We start from the raw sequence: 21,015 nt of genomic DNA on the forward strand, positions 1-21,015 counted from the left end.
CTCCTTCTATCCAGCTAGGCCCGGCGAGTTGATTGCGAAAAAGTATCAACTACTAGTCAAGATTGGTTGGGGTTCACAATCAACTGTCTGGCTTGCTCGAGACATTTCAACGTACCATCCCGTGTCAACTCTCGTCACGTCGTTTGTGTGCTGACAAAGTGAACATTATCAAGGTTAAAATGGCAGTCAGAACACACTGTCGCGCTGAAAATAGCTAACAGGGATGGCTCAAGCAATGTGCAGTATGAGAAGGAGATTGAACGCCACATTGCCAGGAAGAATCCTTCCCATCGTGGTGCAGCGATCGTCCGAACTTGTCTGGATGGCTTTGAGATACCGGGTCCGCAGGGGAACCACATGTGTCTGGTCTACGAGCCAATGAGAGAGCCATTCTGGGTGTTCCAGAGGCGATTCCCGGGTCGAAGGATCCCTCTACTGATCGCAAAGCTGTATATTTGGTTCATCCTCCATGGCCTTGACTATCTTCACTCTGAGTGCCGAGTTGTTCATACCGGTAAGTTCCACACCAATGCTCCGCTGTTCGAGTCACGCTATACCAACCAAGCATCTTCCAGACTTGAAGCTGGCCAATATCCTCATGAGCTTCGAGAACGAGAACGTTCTTGCATCCTTCATCAACCAACAACGGGAGCAGCAAATGGAGTACAAGATCGACTCCACTGCCGGCCGCGCAGTCTACCGCTGCCACAATGACTTCGGCCGCATCGATGGAAAAGAGGTGAAGCACATGTATCCCCGGATAACCGATTTCGGGTTGGCAACGCGGCTCGACGAACCCTCTGCCCCCGCGAGGGACGGCATGGTCGCACAACAGCTAGGCTTGTATCCAATCCAACCAGATTACTACCGTGCACCGGAGGTCATCCTCGGCTGTGGCTGGGACTTTAAGGCTGATATCTGGAACTTTGGCGTGCTCGTAAGTTCTTCTTGGCTGGCAGTATCACCTATGCCTCGCTCTATCGCCATCATACCATGGGATCTAAATGAAAACTGATCATCGTCGATACTAGATGTGGAATATCATAGGCGCCACGGAGCTTTTCCAGAAGGTACAAGATGCACAGGGACAGTACGACGCAAAGTCACATCTCGCAGAGATTGTGGCCCTCCTGGGTCCACCGCCAAAGGAATTGCTCAAACGGTCAAACTTCATGTCGCAGCATGACTGGCCTTCACCACTCATAACAGAGGAAGGCAATACATACCGTAATGCACGCGAGTGCTTTGGTGGGCCATTCTTCGATGCAGAAGGTACTTTGATAAGCATCCCTCCATGAGAGTTTAATGTGGTCATTTGACTAAGTTACCCCAGGCGCGTTCATAGACCCCGACTCGGTGCCTATCCGGAATCTGGAAGATACCATTTCATTTCTAGAGGACAAAGATAGGCCCGCATTCCTCTCATTTGCCCGCGATATGCTCGCTTGGGATCCGGCGAAAAGAAAGACGGCGCGCGAGCTAATGGATCACCCTTTCCTCAAACTTGACAAATGAGCCTCCAGTTCCAACCGCTAACCAGGAATATGTCTTACGCCACGGCACCGGATGTGACGTTAGACTCATTTAGACCTCATACCGGGGGCCTCGGACTCAGTATCTGGCGCCGTCGAGTTATAACCGGCATCTGCGAAGTGGTGTGGTCGTTAAGGAGCCGCTGCAGCAGCCACGTGAGCACCGTACCAGGCTTGCTCTTGGGATAGCCAATGTTAGTAGGCCAAAGGGTTGTGACGCATTGCTAAGATAGCACTGTCTAGGTGGAGCTTCGTTCCTCGGCTTTTGCGTGTAACAGTTCCGGCTTCGCTTGGGAAGCGTTCATAAGCCTATATAGCCTGTATATGTTTTGACTGCTAATTATGAGTTTCTTCCTCTACCTACGCGACCTCCTGTTCCTTGATTCGCCTGTCATTCGGAACATACCGGAGAAATATGTATGGATATAGGAGATGGGAAGGAACCGCCATAAATCCAGGCGGGAGGCTATGTTAAAGATCAGGGTCAGGCACTGGGAGACCATGCCAACGGCTCATATACTGTAAGGTTTATTGGAAAGGGATTTGACAGGTGTGTCGGGTTAATCAAAGGCATAAATGCATTAGGATGGGCGATGTACAGGAGAGAAGTGATCACGTGAAAAGCTGACAGGGTTTTGACTAAGCACGGAAGTCTGGTGACTCAGCAAGATTTTGGGGCGGCTCGGCCGTTCCTTTTTTAGTTCTCGAGACACGACAGGGATCGCCCGTTGTTTTTCAACCGGATTCATCGTCAGTTCGAAGCCATTTGATCTCACCACGATTACTGGGAGATCTTCTTTTTCTAACTGAGCATCTTTGCTGATCGCTGGTGGTGACGGCAACTCGTTGCCAGGTCTCGTCGGTGTTGATTAGTTGTGTTCTCGGCGCGCCCTCGTTTCCTTTACAGAAGTTTCCACTAGAGTTTAGCGAAACGCGAATCCCATTAGCGATAGGTACATGAAGACGTCTAAGCCGCTCAAAGAGTATATCGGAAATCAGGCGATCCCTCGATGATCTTCTCGCCCCGGTCGGCCTTCTGGTTGCTCCTCCAAAAGTACAAACTCAACGCCCCAACAACGATGATAAGACACAGCTGGCATCTACACTCGGTTAGTCCAAGTCATCCGCGAGACACACACTCTCAGAACTCACGTTATAACAGCCCAGATCCCCGGGACATAGTCGGGAGCGTCCTGCGATCGAAACACCAAGCTCCCCGCGATACCGCCGATTCCACCGAATGCAACGAGCGTCGCACTAGCGAATGCCCGAGTCCACTGTCCGCGGATGTTGTTCGCTTGGTAGGCCATACTTGCCGGGATATTGGCGTTCACGCCGGCCGTCGTCAGGAAGACACCGAAGTAGCGAACCGCCGAGCTATCGGCGAATCCCATGATCGGCAGACCAACGAGGGTGACGAGACTGTTGAAGATGAGGATAGGAGCACGCATCCGGTACCGGTCTGCGACCCATGAGGTGGTTACCATGAGGATACCTGCGAGTGCGTACGGGGGTGCGGTCAGGCATTGTGCCTCGGCGACGTCGAAGCCCATGTTGTCGCGCAGGATAATGGGTAGGAAGTACGCGATTCCGTACGTGACAGTGGTGGTGGCGCTGCAAGCTTGGTCAGTCCAAATACACTATCCGTTTGGGGGAAGAGGGTCGAACAAGAAGATGAACGCGAACGCCCAGATCTTCAGATCTAACGCGGGTCGGAGGAACTTGACGATGTCGAATGGCTCCGGGCTGGCGTCTGCTCGATCTCTGTCAAGCCGGCGCAGGATGAAAGCACACTCCCTTTCGTTCAGGAAACCCCAAGCGTTGTAGCCTTTGTCGGGGAAGTCAACGACAAAGACCATGCATAGGATACCGATGATGAATGTGACCTGACGCTGTCAGCATCCCTCAATACTATCGACAAAGTGCCCTTACCACCGCCTGCATGATGAAGATCCACTGCCATCCGTTAAGGCCTTGGAGCGGTGCCATCTGGCTGAAGCCGTAGGCAAGGATACCGGACAGCGCCGACGCAAAACAGCCGATCAGGTAGAAGAATGAATATCGCTTTTGCACCTCATCTGGGAGACAAGTGGTCAGTGTTATCCGGACCGAATATCCCGAGCTCAAGAACTAACATCGCGAATACCAGCAGGACAGCAGATACACCGCGCCGGGGAAGAAGCCCGCCTCGAGGATACCAAGAACTGCGCGCAAGCCAGCCAGCGACTGCCAATCCGGGGCGTACGCAAAACCCTAAGAAGTAACAGTTGAGTGCGGCTCATCATGGCAAAGAAAATGACGTACGATCAGGCATGCACCCCAGGACATCACAAGAACCGAGATGAAGATTCGCGGACCGATCTTTCGGATGATTGCGGTTGCCAGTGGCTGGAAGACGATGTAGGTGACAAAGAATACCAGCACCATTGTCGACTATCGTACGCTCGTCAGAAGAGATTGCATTCATTTGATATGGGTCACAAACATATCGAAAGCCGATATACAATTCCAGGTCCTCCATCATTCTAGCCAAACTCAGAGTCAGAGACGGTCTCCAAGTGAACGGATAACGTTACCCAGCAATTGCGGCTATCGACACGTTTGTGCGGTCCATCAAGCTGATGCAGTACGCAGCGCCAATCATGGTGACCAGTCGGCGGTCAACGCGATGGATGATTTTTCGCTGTTCTTCGTACGTGAATTCCTCATCAACGTCGATGTCAACCACGGGCTTTGCACCGCGAGGGCTATCGACGTGTTCGACATTCTCAGTGGAGATATGGTCGCCGGATGATTTCTCAATGTCGTTTACCATGTTGGCGGATTGAATCAAAATACACTGGCACTTGCGGAAAGAAGCGTACGTGAAAGGTGGGACGACCGCGGGGCGACATGGGGATCTTTATACCCCTAGCGTCCAGAAGTTGCAGAATGGTTAGCTGCATCTGATGTTGTATTGACACCCGGCTCCCATTCAATGTCGGCGAATCAAAGCGACAAATTCACCGACAACATGAGGGGAACCCTTGGCAACGCCTTCTTGCCTTTTGGTAGTCATATCAACCGGTCGCGATATCAGTATGCCAGGCAGACTAGCATCAGGCGATATGGTATCCCAACAAAGTCGTCCATGTCCAGAATCGAGGATACCCTCGGCATTGGTCGGTTATTCTACGAGGTGCCCGCCCTTGCCAAAGCTTAACGCCACAGCTCGGTCTCCCCGAGCTTTGTTGAAAGAAGGGAATAGCTGGTAGTCGTGGCAGAGCAAGTACGCTGTGGCCGGGCAGCACTGTTCGGGATGTTGCAGGCATACTGTGGCCAAGCTTAACGTTTGTACGATGCAGCATCGACGAGATGCAAATATCTATTCCGCGGGTGCTTGGAGCTCGACAAGATGCAGGAAAATGCCCAGGAGCCAGAGCTTCTACCCCGCATATTAGCATCGTCTTCCCCAGGTGCCACTGCCATGGCAATCCCCACTGCCCCACGCGGAACCCCAGAGTCTGCGATCCTTCCTGAATCATGTCGACAACGAACAACGCTTTCCTCAGCTCCTGCTCGCCTCCGCCTCGGGGCATTCATGATGTGGCACCCCGCGAGCTCCCAATCCGGAAGTTTGCTCCTAGTGCACCCGGATCCCAGCTGACCTCCATTAACCACCCAGATCCTCTTGTCTCTGCCAAGCATCCTCTCTTTGTGCAAGACATGGAATGCCTTGTGAGCATAAAGAACAGCGCGTATCCGGAGACCCGGAGTTTCCAAGTCCGACCGTCTGTTGTGCCGTGCAGCAGTCACGATTTTCATCGATTTCTGGCTTCGGACCACAAGCTTATTTGGGTGAATAAGTCCAGCCAAGCTGAATCGCCTTTTAGCCTAGCAGAATCTACGTCAACTCGAGATGTTCTAGCCATGACTCCTCAAGGACGTCATTATTGACATCTGTTTATCCATTTCGTGTCCTATCCTATGCCGACCGGACTTTATCTCCGCTTCCGCTTTTCGACGCGTGAGATGATTGAGATATATTGAAGCTCAGAAAAAGGATCACGAGTTATAGAAAGCTTTCAACAACATCCCTCAGCTGCGGTTCGCTGAGCTGCTCCACTTCTAACAAGTTATTATCTAGATGGCTCGAGAAGTCGCACCCGTACTCGGGGTCCCAAGAGCCGACAATACAAAAGCCCAGCATTGCAGCCTCAACGTCACCACTGGGCCTTTCCAACTCCGCCAGACTCTCCCATCTAACCTCTTCCGTTGCCTTAACATTCACGACCCATTTCACTGCATCATTATCGATGGCATATCGGATCAGTTGGTTCTGCGTGATCCGCGCAGAATGAACGTACACGATTCTGTTTGCAGTTCTATCCCGGTGCTCAATAACGCCCACAACAGCCTTCGCAACGTCCCTCAGCAGCGTCGCACTAAACGGAACATTGCCTCCATTGTACAGCGTTGCAGAGTGTTGCTTGAGGTCAAGTATGATGCCGGCTTCCAAACACCAGTCGAGAAATAGGCCGTTCGCAACACCCGTCCAGCTAAATCCAGCGTTTGCAGCGACCTTCTCGTCCAAATATCTTTGAGTCGCAGCCTTCGGCGCACAAACCGGCAATTGGACACTCAGCGGATTGCGAGAGTCCATGCCAAACTCCGCCGGAATGAATCGCTTTACACCAACGGCAACGGAGGCATCAATGAGTGGGTTCTGGCTTCCGATCGCGGATGTTGCATAGCAGGAGATTACGACTTCAGCTTGAGCAGCCTTCAATGCAGTCGTTAAGGACTCGGTCGAGGTAAAATCAGTTTCCTTGATCGTGAGATTTGGGTGTGCCTGGAGCTTCGATGAATTCCCACCGATTCGCGAGAGGACAGTTACGGTGTGGTTTGCGTCAAGAAGGGCGCGCAAGATTGGGATGCCGAGATTGCCTGTTGCGCCGGCAAGGGCGATTCTTATGGACGACATTACTTCAGGTTGGGCGAGGTGAGTGATTTGTTCTCAGTGATTTGTTCTGTTGACTGTCATATATCTCGACATCCTCCGGTTATTTACTAATCATTTGTAACAGGTCCGACAGTTGGAGGTTGCAATTTGTAAGGTGATCAATGGGGCTCGTTCTCGCAGTCTATCAGGGAGACATCTCCCCGTCTACAACGGTAAGTCTCCGGCGTAGGGCTAACAGAGATATCTAGAGTCCGTCTTGGAGGTTGCATCACTTGCCTTTCCCGTTGACTCAGTGTGGCTTTTCGACGTGACACAGATAGATATCTCACTCGCCATTCGCTGTCCTTGGAGCACTTGTGCAACATGAGATTGCCTGTTCCACCCAGATTCGGTCTGAACACCAGACATTCGCCTCCTATTCCTTGTATGACAGAGGGCAGAGCCATTCTCCACGTTCAGTTTCATTAACCATTTAAACTCGGATCCTGCAAGCGTTAGTCACGATTTACAGAGCCTCCCTCTCTTGTCTCATCGAGTGAGCAGAACTTCAGCCCCGCAAGGCTCCGCAGGGGATCCTTGTCCTAGCATTTTCCCAATCAGGAGCCCGACCATCAGCGATCTCACCCTCAAAAGTGTCAAAAATGTCGGAGCCTGCCGATCGTGGAAGAGTCATCAAGACTCATCTAAAGAATCTTCAACGGCGGAGTCATTCATACTACTGAAGGATTTGTTAATGGGTACTATATGTTGCTGTAGAGAGCAATTCCTCATGCCAAGCAGCTGATTGACAATGTCCTCTCCTCTCAGCCTTGGGGCCTCAGCGGCTTCCTGCGCGGTCGCGGTCTTGCTGTCAATTCCCCACGGCCACACTCTCATTACCCGCTTTCGATGCGACAAGTCGTACACATTGACCGATACAGACAGCGACGATGTTATTACCACTGGAAAATATCCACGGTCGCTGGCGCAGCGCGTCTGTCTTGTTGCGGTTGGCGTTGTAGCGGTTACCACCGCCTTATGTTCGTTGATGAGCAGAACAATCACGATACCCCAGGTCCTTCAATGCATATCATGGGTAAGATAAGCATCTTCGAGTACTCACAAGATGCTAACATCACAGGTGGTTATTCTTTTCCAAAATCTTGTCATCTTGCGCAGTCGAAATCCCATGGACAGGTATAACCTGGGATGGTATACTGCCTTAGCGACTCTCGTAACGGCGATATCCGTTTCTTTGCCGTATGCTCTGGCGCTTTACAATGGAGAGCATCTACCTACACCTGGTGCCCATCATGCCGCGACAATTGTCCAGCTCTTGGTGGCGGTGATTTTGTTCCTCGTCAACCTATCCCTGCCACGAGGGCCAACAATCTACCGCGACGGCCGCCCCATTGACGCCCAAGACTCCGTTTCCTTCCTCAACCGATACACCTTCTTCTGGGCATACCGAACAATGTCGCTCGCGATGAAAAAAGGAAAGCTGGATCCGGAAGATCTCCCGCTCGTTCCTGAAGAGGCCCGCGCACAGACTCTCACCGACAGGTTCCTCTCCGCCGACCCAACGTCTGTCCGGTGGCGCAAGTGGATGAAGCTTTACTGGCGGCCTGCTGTATTACAGGTGACTATCCAGCTTACCGCTGCCGTGGTGGGCTTTTTGCCGAACATACTGTTGCTCACCATACTGCGACTATTCGAGGACCGCGATGCCGGCGCGGACAATCAACTTCAACTGTGGTTGACTGCTCTGGGCCTGGGCTCGGCCATGATTGCAAACTCGTGGCTGATCGCTCTCCGAGATTTTATCGCTGACTTGAAGATCTCACTCCCTATCAACCAGCAGCTCATTGCTGTCGTATCGAAGAAATCGTTGGGCCTGAAGGACGTGGCAGTTCCAGCACGCGATAACAGCAGCGACGATAGCGAGGACGAAGAAGATGACGGCGACGAGAAACCTCCGCAATCAAAACATTCCATCTTGAATCTCCTTGGCGTTGACGTCGAGAAAGTGTCTGGTTTCATCGCCTACAGCCATCTCCTGCTCGACTGCGTAGTCGACTCCATCCTCACATCCGCGTTCCTGGTGTATCTGATGGGCTGGAAGGCGACAGCGGCTGGCTGCATTATCCCGGTCCTCCTGGTACCCTTTTACTACAGCATAACAAAGCGCTACAGCGAGAAAGAACAAGCCCTGATGGAGCGCCGCGACGAGAAATCCGCCTCGCTGACGGAAATGATCCACGGGATCCGGCAGATCAAGTTCAGCGCCCTCGAGGCAGAATGGTTCAACAAGATCCAGAAGCTGCGAGGGAAAGAACTGCGCGAACAAAAGGCCGTCTTTTGGATGAACATCGTCCTCAATGGGATGTACACGCTTGTTCCAATTTTCATGAGCTGCTTCTCTATTGCAGCTTATGTTTACCTGAACGGGAGTATATCTCCGTCTACTGCCTTTACAGCGCTGTCGCTTTTTGATACACTGCGGAACACGATTTGTATCCTTCCTGAGGTTGTGACTGAGCTTCTGGATGCGAAGGTTAGTCTAGGGCGGATTGCAAGATTCTTGGGCTTGGAGGATCATGCCGATGGGAGGGTGGCTGATTATGGAGACGGAAATGGAATGACCTTCGACAACGCGACCATTGCGTGGCCGTCCAATCGCGAGAATACAAAAGACGAGGTCGAAGGCGCGGAGACATTCCTACTCAAGGAACTCAATCTCAGTTTTCCGTCCCAAGCGCTGAGTATTATTTCCGGCCGCAGCGGCGCTGGCAAGTCACTACTCCTTCAAGCACTTATTGGCGAAGCGGACGTCGTCAAGGGCAATGTCGTCGTTCCTCTTCCTAAAGCCGATGCTGGCCCTTCTTCTACAGACGACTGGCTTGTTAGAGGGTCGGTCGCGTACGTCTCTCAAGACCCATGGATCGAAAACGCGACGATTCGTGACTCAATCTTGTTCGGCCTTCAGTTCAATCCTGCTCGATACGAGGAAGTGCTACACGCTTGTGCGCTCCGACCCGATCTGAATATCTTCCCAGATGGCGATAAAACCGATATTGGCGCCAACGGAATCAACCTCAGTGGTGGTCAGAAGTGGCGGCTGGCATTGGCGCGGGCCCTCTACAGCCGAGCAAGCATTCTCGTGCTTGATGACATCTTTAGCGCTGTTGATGCTCATGTTGGTCAACATTTATACGAGAATGCATTGACAGGGAGCTTGGCTGAAGGGAGAACCAGGGTGTTGGCCACGCATCATGTGAGGCTATGTCTGCAGAGCGCTGCATATGTTGTCAAATTGGACAACGGACGCGTTGTTCACGCACGACACCAAGATACCTCTGAAGAAGTCGCCCCCGAGACTACAGATAGTTCTCAGGCACCGAGCAGAGCGGGCTCACCAGATCCAATTAAGCCAATCCGCCGAGAATCAGTTTCAGTTTCAGCGACCAAGAAGTTCTATGAGGAAGAGAAGCGCGAGACTGGTGTCATCAAGGCCAAGGTGTACAATGCATACATCGACGCATCTGGGGGCTATAGTCCTTGGCTAGTAACAGCAGCCTTCCTGATTATCTTGCTTCTGCTCAATCTCGCGATCCCTTACTGGGTGTCCATCTGGACAAGATCGTACGAGACAGACAGAGATAAAGGTGACACACTGTTTGCACAATCCGGCGACATGATTGACTTGTCCCCGATCGCAGTATCGTCACCTATCCTTGATACGCGGCTAATCTTCTACGGCTCCATCTACATTGGTATTTCGCTTGGCGCCTGGATTCTGGAGGTAATCCGCATCGGCATTATCCTCCATAGCTCGCTCAAGGCATCCAAGACCATGTTCGAACAGTTTACCACGACAATCCTTCACGCGCCAATGCGTTTTCTGGATACAACGCCTGTCGGTCAGATCCTGAACAGATTCACATCCGACTTTGGTACCCTAGACTCGGATATCGCGCTTGACCTCGCATACCTGCTCCACGATGTGACGACGGTCCTAGCTGTGATTGTCGCCGCCACTGTCACCTCTCCTCTTATTGTCGGTCTAGGTATTCTTTCTCTGGGCGCTTCCTGGATTATTGGGTACATCTACGTGACTGGAGCACGCGAAGCGAAGCGACTACAAAGCATAGCAAAGTCGCCAATCTTCGACCTAGTCGGCTCGCTCCTAACAGGCCTCCCTACGATCCGAGCTTTCGGACGCGAGCAGGCGTACCTAAAGCGGATGTACGATCTCATTGACACCTACTGCCAGGCCCTCTGGCACAGAAAGCTCTTCGCTTCATGGCGGGCGATTTGGCTCAGCGCGGTTGGAGCTGTATTCGTCGCCGCCGTAACAATGACCTTCGTCAGCATCCGCACCCTCGATGCCCCTCTCGCCGGCTTCGCCCTTAGCTTTGCACTCGACATGTCGTCCAACATCACCTGGCTGTTGTCGCAATATGCCTCGCTCGAAATCGACTCGAACGCCGCGGAGCGCATCGTCGAGTACACACAACTAGAGCAGGAGCCGCAATCTGGCACCGATGTCCCGGCTGGCTGGCCGAATAGGGGTGAGGTTGAGGTTACGGACCTGACTGTTGCGTATTCACCGGACCTCCCTCCTGTCCTTAAAAATCTGAACTTCGTTATCCCTGCTGGTCAGCGCGTGGGTGTTGTTGGACGGACGGGTGCCGGCAAGTCGAGTTTCGCGATGACGCTGCTCCGATGTCTGGATGTCAGAACGGGAAGCATTCACATTGATGGCGTTGATATTGCGGGTATCAGACTACGTGATCTGCGTGAGCGCGTGGGCCTCATCTCGCAAGACCCGGTTGTGTTTGCGGGAAGTGTACGGCAGGTCCTTGATCCATTTAATCAACATGACGACCGCGAGCTGCTCGTCGCGCTGGAGAAAGTCGGGCTGTCTTCTCCTGCTCAGCCATTCCTAATCGAGGACACTGACACTGACACCACTCCATCCACTCTCTCCTTAACAACCCCCATAGCAAGCAGCGGCAAAAACCTCTCCCAAGGCCAACGCCAACTCCTCTGCCTCGCGCGCGCACTCGTATCCCGCCCAAAGACTCTGATAATGGACGAAGCAACCGCAAGCATCGACATGGAGTCCGACCAGCGGATCCAGCGCGCGCTACGGGAGGAAGTTTCGGCGTGGGGGTGTACCTTGATTGTCATTGCGCACCGGCTGAGTACAATTGCGGACTTTGATTGCGTGGTTGTACTTGAGAGGGGTGAGGTTGTGGAGATGGGTGCTCCGAGGGATTTAATGGGAATTGTGGATGGGGTGTTTCGGGGGATGGTGATGGGGTCTGGTGAGCGGGGGGTGGTGGAGGGGGTGTTTTTTGGGGACGGTAAGTAAACCTCCCTGTAGATTTTTCTCCTACTTTCTTGCGTATGTTCTCCTTTCTGCTATTCTGTTATAGACTATGATTTCTCGTAAAGGGTATTTTGATAGATAAAAGTGCTTTGCTCACTGCGTATATCTATCTTGATTAGAAGTACTCCTGTTATTCCCAGTTCATCCCAACCAAGCCGAGTGTACCTAAGGCACGAAACAACAGCTTGTTCCCATGCAATGGTCGCTGAGTTGGACCTGAAACGTTACAAAAGTATTACAATATAAGCAGAGGCCTACCTATATTGCCACTTAGTTGTTGGTGTCTCGCGGTATAAACGCTAACAGGATACTACCATAGTTTGACGCTCCATTCATCCCCGTCTCTCCAGCCGCCCGAATAACCGGACGTTGTTCAGTAGGGTAGGTGCCGGGCGTCTGGATGTAAAGGACATTTATTCCTATGGACCTAACAAGTGACGATACTCGGAGGCTGTCTGGGAAAGGCTGGAGAGGTCCATCGCTGGGGTGGCTGGAGGAGTCCGGGTTCGTGTGTTACGGCTGTAGGGGAGCCAGAGCGATGACTATACCCACGTATATATATCGGTATTCCCCATCACACAATCAGATTGCTCCGTCAACTCGCATCTCGCGCACACAATCTCGACGTTAAAGCCGCATCCCTAGCCCCACAACCGCCTGATAGCTACCCCTCAGCCCTGCCTCCATTGCCAAATGCTCAACCCCCCGGCCGCGAAAGGGGACAGAGTCATGCGACAACTTAGTTGACTTCACTGATTAATGTTTACTTTTACTCTATTTACCGCTCTGTGAGGGTGTATTTCAACAACCATCCGATATGGTGTAATGGTTAACATCGCCCTCTTTCACAGGGCAGCTCGGGGTTCGATTCCCCGTGTCGGAATCACTTTTTGTTTTTTGGCTGTGGGGTCGCGGGTACCGTAGAGACAAAGGCAACGCCGCTCATACCGGCATCAAACATTCGATTCTAGCACTCCGCAAACTACCTAGGTATCTAGCTAAAAATGTCCTTACAAATTGATTCCTCAGAGCCCCCCAGAAAAGCGTGCCAGTCTCACACTCTCAACTCCACAACCCCATCCCCGCGCTCCGGGAACGCCTGGAAGGCAACCCGCAGCCCGGCCTCCCTCGCCAGCAGCGCAAACTCCTCTGCACTCCGCTCCCGCCCCCCCATCGCAACAATCATCGCCGCGTGCAGAAACGCCATGTGCGTACTCCGCTTGAACTCATGCACCAGGACGCGCGAATACGGCGCCATTGCGGCGCGGAGCTTCGCTAGCAACCGGATCGCGTCGGCGTCGGGGAGGTTGTGCAGGACGTGCGCGAGGTGGTAGATCACCGCGCCCTTGATCGGTTGCTCTTCGGCCTCGGCCTCGGCCTTGTAGTCCCACTGCATGACGGTCACGCCGGGGGTGAGTCCAAGGTCCGGGTTGAATTCCTGCACGACGAGGTCTTGTTCCGTCAGGTTCAGATCAGACAGGGCGTCGCGGAGGTGCAGGAGGAGTTCGCCGCGCCCGCCGCCGACATCGACCATTTTGATTGCGGTGGCTGGGATGTCCGGGTTTTGGAGGACGGCGCGGATATCGTAGCCTAGGTTTTGCAGGCGGGCGGCGTTGTCCTCGACGGCGAAGAACTTGCCCGTCATGAAGGTGTTGAAGCTGGCCATTCGCCCGCACTCGGCCATGACGCTGTACATGTGGCTCTTTGCGAAGCGCTCGTTGCCCATTTGGCTGTGGGCGAATTGGAAGGGCGTCTCGCGCTCGCGGAAGGGGTATGCGAAGTTTGTGGCGCGGAGTTTGGGGAGGAGGAATGCGGATGCGAGCAGCATTTCGGTGGCGCTGGGTATGGTTACCATCGAAGGTTGAACAACTTGGAAGCAGTCGTGGACGGGGCCTTACAAGTGAATACCCCCGTGCAGCGCTGACGGGTGCGCGACTAGATGTTGGGTAAGCGCATTGGCGCTGAATGTGTTTTCCGCCGGCGATTCGACGAGCCCCAGGCCGGCCATTGCGTGTAATGTGTCGTCTATTCGCTAGTTAGAACCATGGTGTTGGGTATATCGGTCAGTAGGCCGGGGGGGGGGGTGGGTAGGGCATACGGATAAGCGGTGCTCCTGACGCGACAAGACAAGGTCAGATCCATATGAAACAATCGCAACTCTTATTAATGGACGGCATACCCGGAACGAGCGCCTTTCCATCTCCATAACTGCCCTTGTAGGCATCTATAACTTGGTCGACAGTAGCTGGCTGCCCGTATGTGACCAAGATGTCGAAGAGCTTGAATTCAGCGGCGACCGGCACGAAACCGAGGAGAGGTGCCTAGAGCGTGTTAGCACAGTGAGCACCAAGGGCGGGGGAGATAGACATACACTGGTAAAGATCTTGGTGACAGCGGGTCCAGGCGCAACGGAAGCCATGTTTTGATTAAGCGGAGGGCGTGGCATAAAAACAAGGAGGGAAAGAGAGAGAGAAACTGACGAGATATTTGGAAGGGTCCTCTTTATAGACTTCGGGCGTCCAGTACCACGAGCCGGAATTGACGGTCGTGGGATTGGCACCGATACTAAATCCAGGACCACTCGAGCAGTGTTACGCTCGGCGGATTTCTTCGGCTCATCTTTAAGGTTGGAGTGCAGATTGGTCGACGAACTGGCGATCAACTCTGAGTGGTTCAGGCAACATTCGATAAAGGCAAAGCAGGCTGGAAGTAGGCTGATAGGTCAGCTCCTCTCGAGCTGAAGTCTATACCAAGAGGCCGGCGTTGCACATGGATATCCCTCTCAGAGGTTTCTAGTCAGCATGAATTCAGCTCAGATCCCGGACTGTAGGGGTGTACCCTGCTGTCTTCATAGAATCCCAGACCTCCGATTGGACTGCAGCGGTGTCGTCCAAAATGCACATCGAAGCAAAAGCAAACTGAAACAAGAGAAAGGGAGTCATCAGGCAAGAATGCCAGGGTCCCCTGTGATCGTTTCAATCGCAACCATGCTGTGGTTGCTTGTTCTCGCGCTCTACACCCTCTCTTGCATCGCATTCCTCCTGCGCAGCCGATTGCTCGCTCGCGAGACAGACCTTCGTATATCCTTTTTCCCGTCCAAGAGCGGAACCTGTTCTACGTGGCCGCCTGCCACTGCGGTGGTTGTGGTACATTGACGAGAACTGCTGCGGCATGATCTGGCGGACTATATCCTCGACAGCTCGTATCAGCATCGATGGGCTGTCAAGGAGAGGATGGCGAGGAGATACGGTGGTGTGCATCTCTTTGTCACGCCTGGCAGGATTAATGTTCATGTTTGAGATGCGGGCGTTGAGACGCAGGTGTGCCGCGATAGGCGGGGGTTTGTTAAGAGCATTAAGGATCGAGTATCCATCATTATGAATCGGCTTTAGTAGATATCGATAAACGCATCTGCAGACCAAAGGCAGCGAATGGGCCTACCATCACCGGCGCACAGCTCCGGCCATCAACGAGAAAAAGCAATGCCCGGCAACAAGGCGAGCTTCCTTACACGAAATGGCGGCCTAGACGGCCTCTCTGGCTCCGTACTCGAATATAAAACAATCCATAAGCCGTTTCACGGGTTGTACATCCCCTTCAGCGACGGGGAAAGCGCATATGTGGGCAAGAAGTTCGTGCAGGCCGAGTGTGTCGCTGTCCTTGCGGTTTTATTTAGACAGCAAAGGGTGAGTCTGGGACAGCTGCGTGGTGAGTGCCGTCAGGACGCAAGAGGAAGGGTTGGGAGGGCGCTGGGGGGTTGCTGGGCGCCGCTGACGCCGGGGATGATGCCCGAGGAGGTGCCGCTTGTTTTTGGGGTGACTGGTGAATCTGCTACTGGTCGATGAATACCATACCTTCAGCCTCACCAGCACCATGATCAACCTATTCTTACCATTACCTCCGTATATTCCACCAGGGCTAATGGGCTTGAAAGTGTCGGGACGAAATAAACTTCCGATGTCGAATCGTGATGTCATTTGCAGTGTGACGGTGCCTTCAAACTCAAACAGACGCCTGGAACTGTCCAAACGCACCAGCATCTCAACCGGCGCCAAGTGCAGAAGATAGTTATCCCGCCTGGCGAACCCGTTGCTCAGAATGAAGGTCTGTTCTGCAGTCTGTTCTGTTCTAATCGCCCCATTCCTCGTGCCCCTGACCTCCGGCCAGCCGGAGTACATTGGGAGAGTAAGTCCATCTGCACGGCCTCCTTTTATAGACAGCTTCTGACTCTGCACCCGATGTTGTCCAGATCAGATTCAATACTCACAATGGGGTTAAGCTCTTCCCCGCCCCGGACTTTTGTCTGTCTACCATCGATAATCAGTGCGTGCCCTATATCCGCAAACACTCACCCGCAAGCTCAAGGCGGCGGTTCGGCGCTTCCCACAAAGAGATCCTTGCTCATGGCAATACCCAATATGTTCTTCAGACCAGTCCGAGCAAATGAACTGCAAATCACTGCGGGTGCAGACACGAAGGCACTTCGATGCCAATTCTACGCGTACGTCTGATCTATCAGCACGGGCTACGGCTCTTCGTGTTCGAGCTGACGCTTGTTATGTTCGATAGGGACTCCGGTTGCGGTGATCTGCAGTTTACGTTGAGCTCTCAGGCCATCGCCCTACTGGACGAGTATGTTGAGCTGCGGAGCTGGCAATGTGAAATGATTCGGGATATTTAAGGGTTATAAAATGCATAACTGCGCGGTCTGACTGCTTTTATTCTGCCTCTGAGTATACAATGAGCTCCAAGCAAGTTCAGGGGCGATTTTTACTCTCTGTACGGAATGAATGGATATCCTAGCTGTTAGCTAATCGCTATCAGTGCAAGTGGACCGATCAGACGGTGTAAGACTGATATGCTCCGTCTTGTAGTAACCAGGCTGCAGCCGAAAGCATGTTTTAATGTTGACATATATTTTGGAGGATGCCCTAGGTATCCATGATCTCCCAAAATAAATGAGGGAAAAGACCTTACTTGTAGGAGCGACATTGTCACTAGTTTCTGGACACCATCCAACCCAACAAAGTACCATAATATCTGTAAAGGTAGACCGGAACCCAAGGACGCGACAGAGCCCTAAAACAAACCTCCCCGTTCACCAGGTGTATGGCTAGCCTGAGCCTCAAAGCAAACCATATCTCTTCGATGTGTTAAGTCTTCTTCAAAACCCAGCTATGTAAACATGACAAAATAGTCATCAAGCTGTGCACTCAGTGTTGAGACGATATGGCGTTGTGATCCCGGATACCAGGAGACTTGGTTATCTGCCTATAGTTCGATCGTTTGTCTTGGGAAACCTACCATAGGTATCTGAGTGCTCGACGCTGGCATATTAGGTAGTTTGCTAATGAAAGGGACGTCATATATATGAACATTGGGAGTTGGAGTTGCCAACCATGACTAAAGGAAGCAAGGCTGAAGCCATCCATGCTCTATATAGAACAGATTCACGCTCACAGGCCAAGGTATCCATCTATTAGGAGAATGGCAGAGCATCTCAGGTCCACATGGCCATTGCACTCGGGACTGAAATGACAGCATATGGTCTTGACGGCGGCCTGTTTAATAGCGTTGGGTCATTACTAGTATCGCCTCGATTTCCGCAGCCTGGACCTATGGTTGTGATGGTCTTTCTGCTATAGAATGAGCTTTCCTCTCACCATGAGGCGAGGCCCTTTAAGTGGAGACAATGATGGTAAAAAGGGATATTAGGAGCACTTATTAATGATAATACAGAATACTGAACTATGAAATAAAAGTTGTTAACTGTAAACGAATGGCTGTCCAGAACTCTGAACACTATGAAAATCTCTCATCCCCAGCCACTAGCCGTCTAAGAATGATTAGCTATGATCCTGCGGATGCAACGTATCCCCCTGAACAGGAGGCCGATTGTACTGCCTCGGGAACCCAAACTCCACAAAGCGCACCGCTCTGCAGTCGCCGCAAGCGGCACAGAGGTGACCCGGGCAGTCTTCAGGTGGCTTACACTTGAATGTCGGATGCATGTCAATGGCAAGGTTAGTCCCCTGGATGACCATCTCACCATCAGGCTCATACTTACAGCCATGATCAGGCACAGAAGGAATCTGCTGTCCAAGCAAGCCCCGTCCATTCGCCGGCCGCGGGCTGAATAACGGCTTCCGACCTACCACGGTCCCCGTTGCAAGCCCATAGTACTCAACGCGCGGCACGCGGGGATTTGAGCGCGGCACGATCGGCATAACCACGACCTCGGGGTGTGCGGCGCGCCCTCGAGCCCGGTTCCTGTCCGGCTCCCCCGCCTCGTCCAGGACGCCCACCATGAAGCCGCGGAACGGGTCGAGCTCGATCCTGCTGTAATCCGCGTACAGCGCGTCGAGGTCGACCTCTTCCACGAGCTCGCTCAGGAAGTTCGCTGCCTCGTCGATCGTGTACGTGTGCATGGCGAGGATCTTGCGGCCCAGCGTGTCGGGCTCGAAGGAGTACGCGAGGACCGCGAAGGCTAGCGGTCCGTGGCGGCGCTCGGGGACCATGATCCTGGCCCGTGTCAATGGCTTCCGAGGGTCGTTTGCCAGGTTCAGCCCAATGGAGCCCATTACTGAGCCGTTGGTCCTGGTGAACCGGATCTCGCTGTCGTAGCCGCCGCGGTAGCCGATGACGTCCGTGTGCAGGGTCATGAGCACCTCGGAGCCTCCTAGGCGCACGATGCGCAGCTCCGGCAGGTTCTCCACGTTGATGGTGTCGTTGCCTGTGGGGATGGTAAGGGTGCCGCGCGGCTCGCCGGTGCGGATGTCGAACATCTCCACCGTGCTCTGGCCTGCCGGGTCTTCTTCGCCATTCGCAAGCACCTCGTACATCGTCGTCCAGCCGAACTTGAAGTGCCGGTTGTAATCTGTCCGGTGATCTCGGGGGTAGACTCCATCGCTCCGGGCCCAGAGGCCGTCGCCGGTCTGCAGATCAACCATGTATTGCCTGCCATACGAATTAGCATACTCGCCGTCAGTTGCAGGGAGTGAAGGAGGACAGTAGTCTACTTACATATGCTCTGGCTGCTCGTAGGCCTGCTCATAGCCTTGCCTCCTCCTCGAGCTCCTGGGCATCCACTTCGCCAGCTTCGCAAGACCCCTTGCCGCCCCGCGGGCGAAAATCAGGAACAGCGTCTCGGCCTCCGTGCAGACAGCCATGTGCTTCATCGGCACGGACAGCTTACCTAGGTTTATCTGCTTATCCGGGTACGGCGTCCCCTTGGAGTCCTGATACCCCGCCCACCGCCAGTAAACCGAGTGATCCTCCGCCTGCCAAACGATGAACTTGCCCGCGCGCACGTAGTGTCGACACACGAGTTCGGTGGTACTCACTGGACGCCCACCAACCCACCGTTCATACAGCGCGGTCTCCGACGCGCTCTCGGCAAACTCCTCCCACCGCTGGTATGGCTCGCCGCCGCTTTCCCCGACCGTCGCCAGGAACGCAGCGTGGCTGTCGGGGAAGTGCTTCTTGAGCCCGTGGTTTGCGATGTAGTCCCGTGTGCGGTCGCGCCAGGCGCGGTTTACGCGCTGGCAGGCGGCGATGTCGTGGATGTTGTCGAGGTTCTGGAGGATGAGGATTGCGCAGTCGTGGTTGAGGAATGTGGAGGCGGGTGAGGGTGAGGGTGAAGATGAGGTGGAAGATGAAGGAGCCATTGTTGCTGGTTCTGGTTAACGCTGGATATGTTTGGAATAGCCTGATAGCTGGTTAGTCAAGTCGATGCTATCTGGGTTGGCAGTCATCGGAGCGGACTGTGTCTAGTTATTTATACATCGTCCTTTCGTCCAAGGGCCATTGTCTTCCTTTCAGGGCATAGCACAATGGCGTCAAAGGTCTTGTCCTCGAGGTTATTGATATGACACGCCTTTTGCATCAGTGTTGGCTGCTCAAGGATCTTTGTGTCTATGTTATTAGGGATGGTCGAGACAATTCCAGGTGTCAAAGCGGCTTTATACACACAGTTCCCCGGGACTCATTGTCCAATCGATGCTCCTCATGAAATGCCAAGTCAGGTACCTGTGTAATTAGGTAAGAAACTCGAGTGGTGCTAGGGTCAGCAATTCTTTGTTGAGATGCAGGGAGTCCCCAACCTTCCTAACCCCCAGCCATCTCTCCTTTTGGTCTTCCACCCTTCCGGTCCTGCAAATCTTGCATTTCACCTCATAATCTCTTCACCTGCTACAAATGCCGGGAAAGATCTCTGCCGAGCATCCAGAATGCTTCAAGCGACTGAACAACCAGGTCTCCCTATGGCCCGCCCAGCCCTCGCCGGAGAAAAGCCGCACGTTACTTGTCCTCTGCGCCTGGCTCTTCGCCTCGCAGCGACACATCCTGAAATACGTCCAGCTCTACCAGGAGGAATACCCCAATGCAGATATCCTCCTCATCCAGCCCGTCGTCGGCGATATGGTCTGGACGTCTGATGCGTCGCAGTTGAAGACACTTGACCCGGCGGTTGATGTGCTCAGGTCGTTCACCGCAACATCAAATGCCGGCATTCGATTCCACGTCTTCTCTAATGCTGGGAGTCATGCTGCAGTACAACTGGTTGAGGCACATAGCAAGAACTATCCGACTACTGAATTACGTATCAACGCGTTGGTTCTCGATAGCTGTCCCGGTTCGCCGTCCGCAATTCTTTCGGCGAATGCTATGATCCTTGCTCTTCCGCGGAACTTCCTGGTCAGGATACCTGGGACAGTGTTGATTTACCTTGCTATTGCTGTCGTGGCGATACTGGATGCACTGGGCTTGTCGGAGAATGTCATCTCCAAGACGCGTCGACATCTGAATGATCCGGGACTGCTGTTTCTTCGTCCGGGGGTTCAGAGGACGTACGTTTATTCAAAGTCCGACCGGATGGTTCCGTATCAAGATATCCTGGAGCATGCAAAGGAGGCTACAAGCAGACTTAGGGATCCTTCCAGTGACGGTACGGTGTGGACTGTGGAGTTCAACGGCAGCGGACATGTTGGACACCTTGCTGTCGACAGGGAGAAGTATCATGGTGCAATCTTTTGATTTGACCATTGAGTTACTTTACATCGACGCGGGAGCTCAGTCTTGAGCTCACGACCTTTCCTCCCTCTCCAGATTCGCCCTCGCCCTACTGACAAGCTCAAACAACTTCATCGTGGCCAGACTATCCAGAAACT

The 21,015-nt window shown here is 53.2% G+C and overlaps 8 protein-coding genes across 8 annotated transcripts; 4 read left to right on the forward strand and 4 right to left on the reverse strand.

Moving 5' to 3' along the window:
- Positions 1 to 529: 529 nt before the first annotated feature.
- Positions 530 to 1,515, forward strand: DSM5745_03926 (putative serine/threonine-protein kinase; the record flags this gene model as incomplete). The annotated part of the gene is made up of 3 exons (XM_026745942.1): positions 530 to 937; positions 1,032 to 1,272; positions 1,334 to 1,515. The coding sequence occupies 3 exons, from the start codon at positions 530 to 532 to the stop codon at positions 1,513 to 1,515; spliced, it is 831 nt and encodes a 276-aa protein (XP_026604938.1).
- Positions 1,516 to 2,508: 993 nt separating this feature from the next.
- On the reverse strand, positions 2,509 to 4,347 carry DSM5745_03927 (uncharacterized protein; the record flags this gene model as incomplete). The annotated part of the gene is made up of 8 exons (XM_026745943.1): positions 2,509 to 2,632; positions 2,685 to 3,146; positions 3,201 to 3,418; positions 3,465 to 3,610; positions 3,668 to 3,785; positions 3,837 to 3,965; positions 4,018 to 4,057; positions 4,109 to 4,347. The coding sequence occupies 8 exons, from the start codon at positions 4,345 to 4,347 to the stop codon at positions 2,509 to 2,511; spliced, it is 1,476 nt and encodes a 491-aa protein (XP_026604939.1).
- A 1,236-nt stretch (positions 4,348 to 5,583) lies between these two features.
- DSM5745_03928 (aromatic alcohol reductase) lies at positions 5,584 to 6,495 on the reverse strand (the record flags this gene model as incomplete). The annotated part of the gene is made up of 1 exon (XM_026745944.1): positions 5,584 to 6,495. The coding sequence occupies one exon, from the start codon at positions 6,493 to 6,495 to the stop codon at positions 5,584 to 5,586; it is 912 nt and encodes a 303-aa protein (XP_026604940.1).
- Positions 6,496 to 7,264: 769 nt separating this feature from the next.
- On the forward strand, positions 7,265 to 11,830 carry DSM5745_03929 (putative ABC transporter; the record flags this gene model as incomplete). Its single annotated transcript, XM_026745945.1, has 2 exons — positions 7,265 to 7,549; positions 7,595 to 11,830. 2 exons carry the CDS (start codon positions 7,265 to 7,267, stop codon positions 11,828 to 11,830), a joined length of 4,521 nt encoding a protein of 1,506 aa, XP_026604941.1.
- A 1,072-nt stretch (positions 11,831 to 12,902) lies between these two features.
- Positions 12,903 to 14,267, reverse strand: DSM5745_03930 (putative O-methyltransferase; the record flags this gene model as incomplete). The annotated part of the gene is made up of 4 exons (XM_026745946.1): positions 12,903 to 13,686; positions 13,747 to 13,873; positions 14,028 to 14,169; positions 14,220 to 14,267. 4 exons carry the CDS (start codon positions 14,265 to 14,267, stop codon positions 12,903 to 12,905), a joined length of 1,101 nt encoding a protein of 366 aa, XP_026604942.1.
- A 1,063-nt stretch (positions 14,268 to 15,330) lies between these two features.
- Positions 15,331 to 15,693, forward strand: DSM5745_03931 (uncharacterized protein; the record flags this gene model as incomplete). The annotated part of the gene is made up of 1 exon (XM_026745947.1): positions 15,331 to 15,693. One exon carries the CDS (start codon positions 15,331 to 15,333, stop codon positions 15,691 to 15,693), a length of 363 nt encoding a protein of 120 aa, XP_026604943.1.
- Positions 15,694 to 17,694: 2,001 nt separating this feature from the next.
- Positions 17,695 to 19,515, reverse strand: DSM5745_03932 (uncharacterized protein; the record flags this gene model as incomplete). Its single annotated transcript, XM_026745948.1, has 2 exons — positions 17,695 to 18,805; positions 18,872 to 19,515. The coding sequence occupies 2 exons, from the start codon at positions 19,513 to 19,515 to the stop codon at positions 17,695 to 17,697; spliced, it is 1,755 nt and encodes a 584-aa protein (XP_026604944.1).
- Positions 19,516 to 20,044: 529 nt separating this feature from the next.
- On the forward strand, positions 20,045 to 20,881 carry DSM5745_03933 (uncharacterized protein; the record flags this gene model as incomplete). Its single annotated transcript, XM_026745949.1, has 1 exon — positions 20,045 to 20,881. The coding sequence occupies one exon, from the start codon at positions 20,045 to 20,047 to the stop codon at positions 20,879 to 20,881; it is 837 nt and encodes a 278-aa protein (XP_026604945.1).
- Positions 20,882 to 21,015: the final 134 nt, after the last annotated feature.

Source organism: Aspergillus mulundensis, assembly GCF_003369625.1.
Source record: "Aspergillus mulundensis strain DSM 5745 chromosome Unknown scaffold_3, whole genome shotgun sequence".
Taxonomy (NCBI): domain Eukaryota; kingdom Fungi; phylum Ascomycota; class Eurotiomycetes; order Eurotiales; family Aspergillaceae; genus Aspergillus; species Aspergillus mulundensis.